General features: G+C 40.8%; 1 protein-coding gene across 1 annotated transcript in view; it reads right to left on the reverse strand.

Annotated features, from left to right (window-relative positions):
• LOC103522580 (major facilitator superfamily domain-containing protein 1-like) overlaps positions 1-742 on the reverse strand; it is a 2,295-nt gene extending 1,553 nt beyond the window's left edge. Inside the window, exons 1-2 of the mRNA XM_008487679.3 lie at positions 698-742; positions 157-254 (exon numbers count right to left, since the gene is read on the reverse strand). Coding sequence (XP_008485901.2) covers positions 157-254; positions 698-736 — 137 coding nt within the window. The 5' untranslated portion in view covers positions 737-742. The remainder of the gene's footprint in view (positions 1-156; positions 255-697) is intronic.
• Positions 743-748: the final 6 nt, after the last annotated feature.

Consider the following 748-nt stretch of genomic DNA (forward strand, 5'->3'; position numbering starts at 1 on the left):
ACACGGACCAATGGCTGAAACTTTGGATTTAGGCTCCAGGGACCTCAAAACATGTTTTGGCACTGAAAACTGACCATCGAAAATTTGACCCGATTACATTACTTTCCTTCCTATAGGATAAGGAAAGTAATAAAAATGGATCTACAGATGACTTACATGCCATATGCAGTACCCAGTTGATATTCTGGAATGACCAGGGCAATCAGAGGCCACAAACCAGATGCCACCATAGAATAAGCGATTCCCATCATCACCTGGAAATTAATCAAACAGGAATATGTTATTGATTTTTTATATATACTGTATCTCAAGCAGACTTATCAAGATCAAAATCAGTGCTGCATTAAAATGACAGGTAATTCTCCAAAAGCCTAAAGTTAGCTAGCAAACTGCTGCTTCTTGTAATGTTCTATTACACAAAAACTTGTGTCCTTGTGTGACAGACAAAAAACAAATGTAATATATCGCCAGCCTAGTTAGCTTGGTTGGTACCGCGTCTGCCTTGTAAGCGCTAGGCCGCGGGTTCTATTCTCGCCCGGGGCGGATTTTATCCTGAAGGGATAAGGTTGGTACTCGGAACGGTTGGGTTTCTCCTATCCTGTCTTCCTTCTTTCTTCGATTTCAGGACGATAGCAGTTATAGTTCCCTCTAACAAACCTCTTTAAAAAAGTTTTTTTTCTATTTGGAAGCAGCTTACCATTGTGATGTGAGGATCTATCATGGTGTGACCCACCATGAAGTGACATAC

This window comes from Diaphorina citri, unplaced genomic scaffold, assembly GCF_000475195.1.
Source record: "Diaphorina citri unplaced genomic scaffold, Diaci psyllid genome assembly version 1.1 scaffold9415, whole genome shotgun sequence".
NCBI classification, from domain to species: Eukaryota; Metazoa; Arthropoda; class Insecta; order Hemiptera; family Psyllidae; genus Diaphorina; species Diaphorina citri.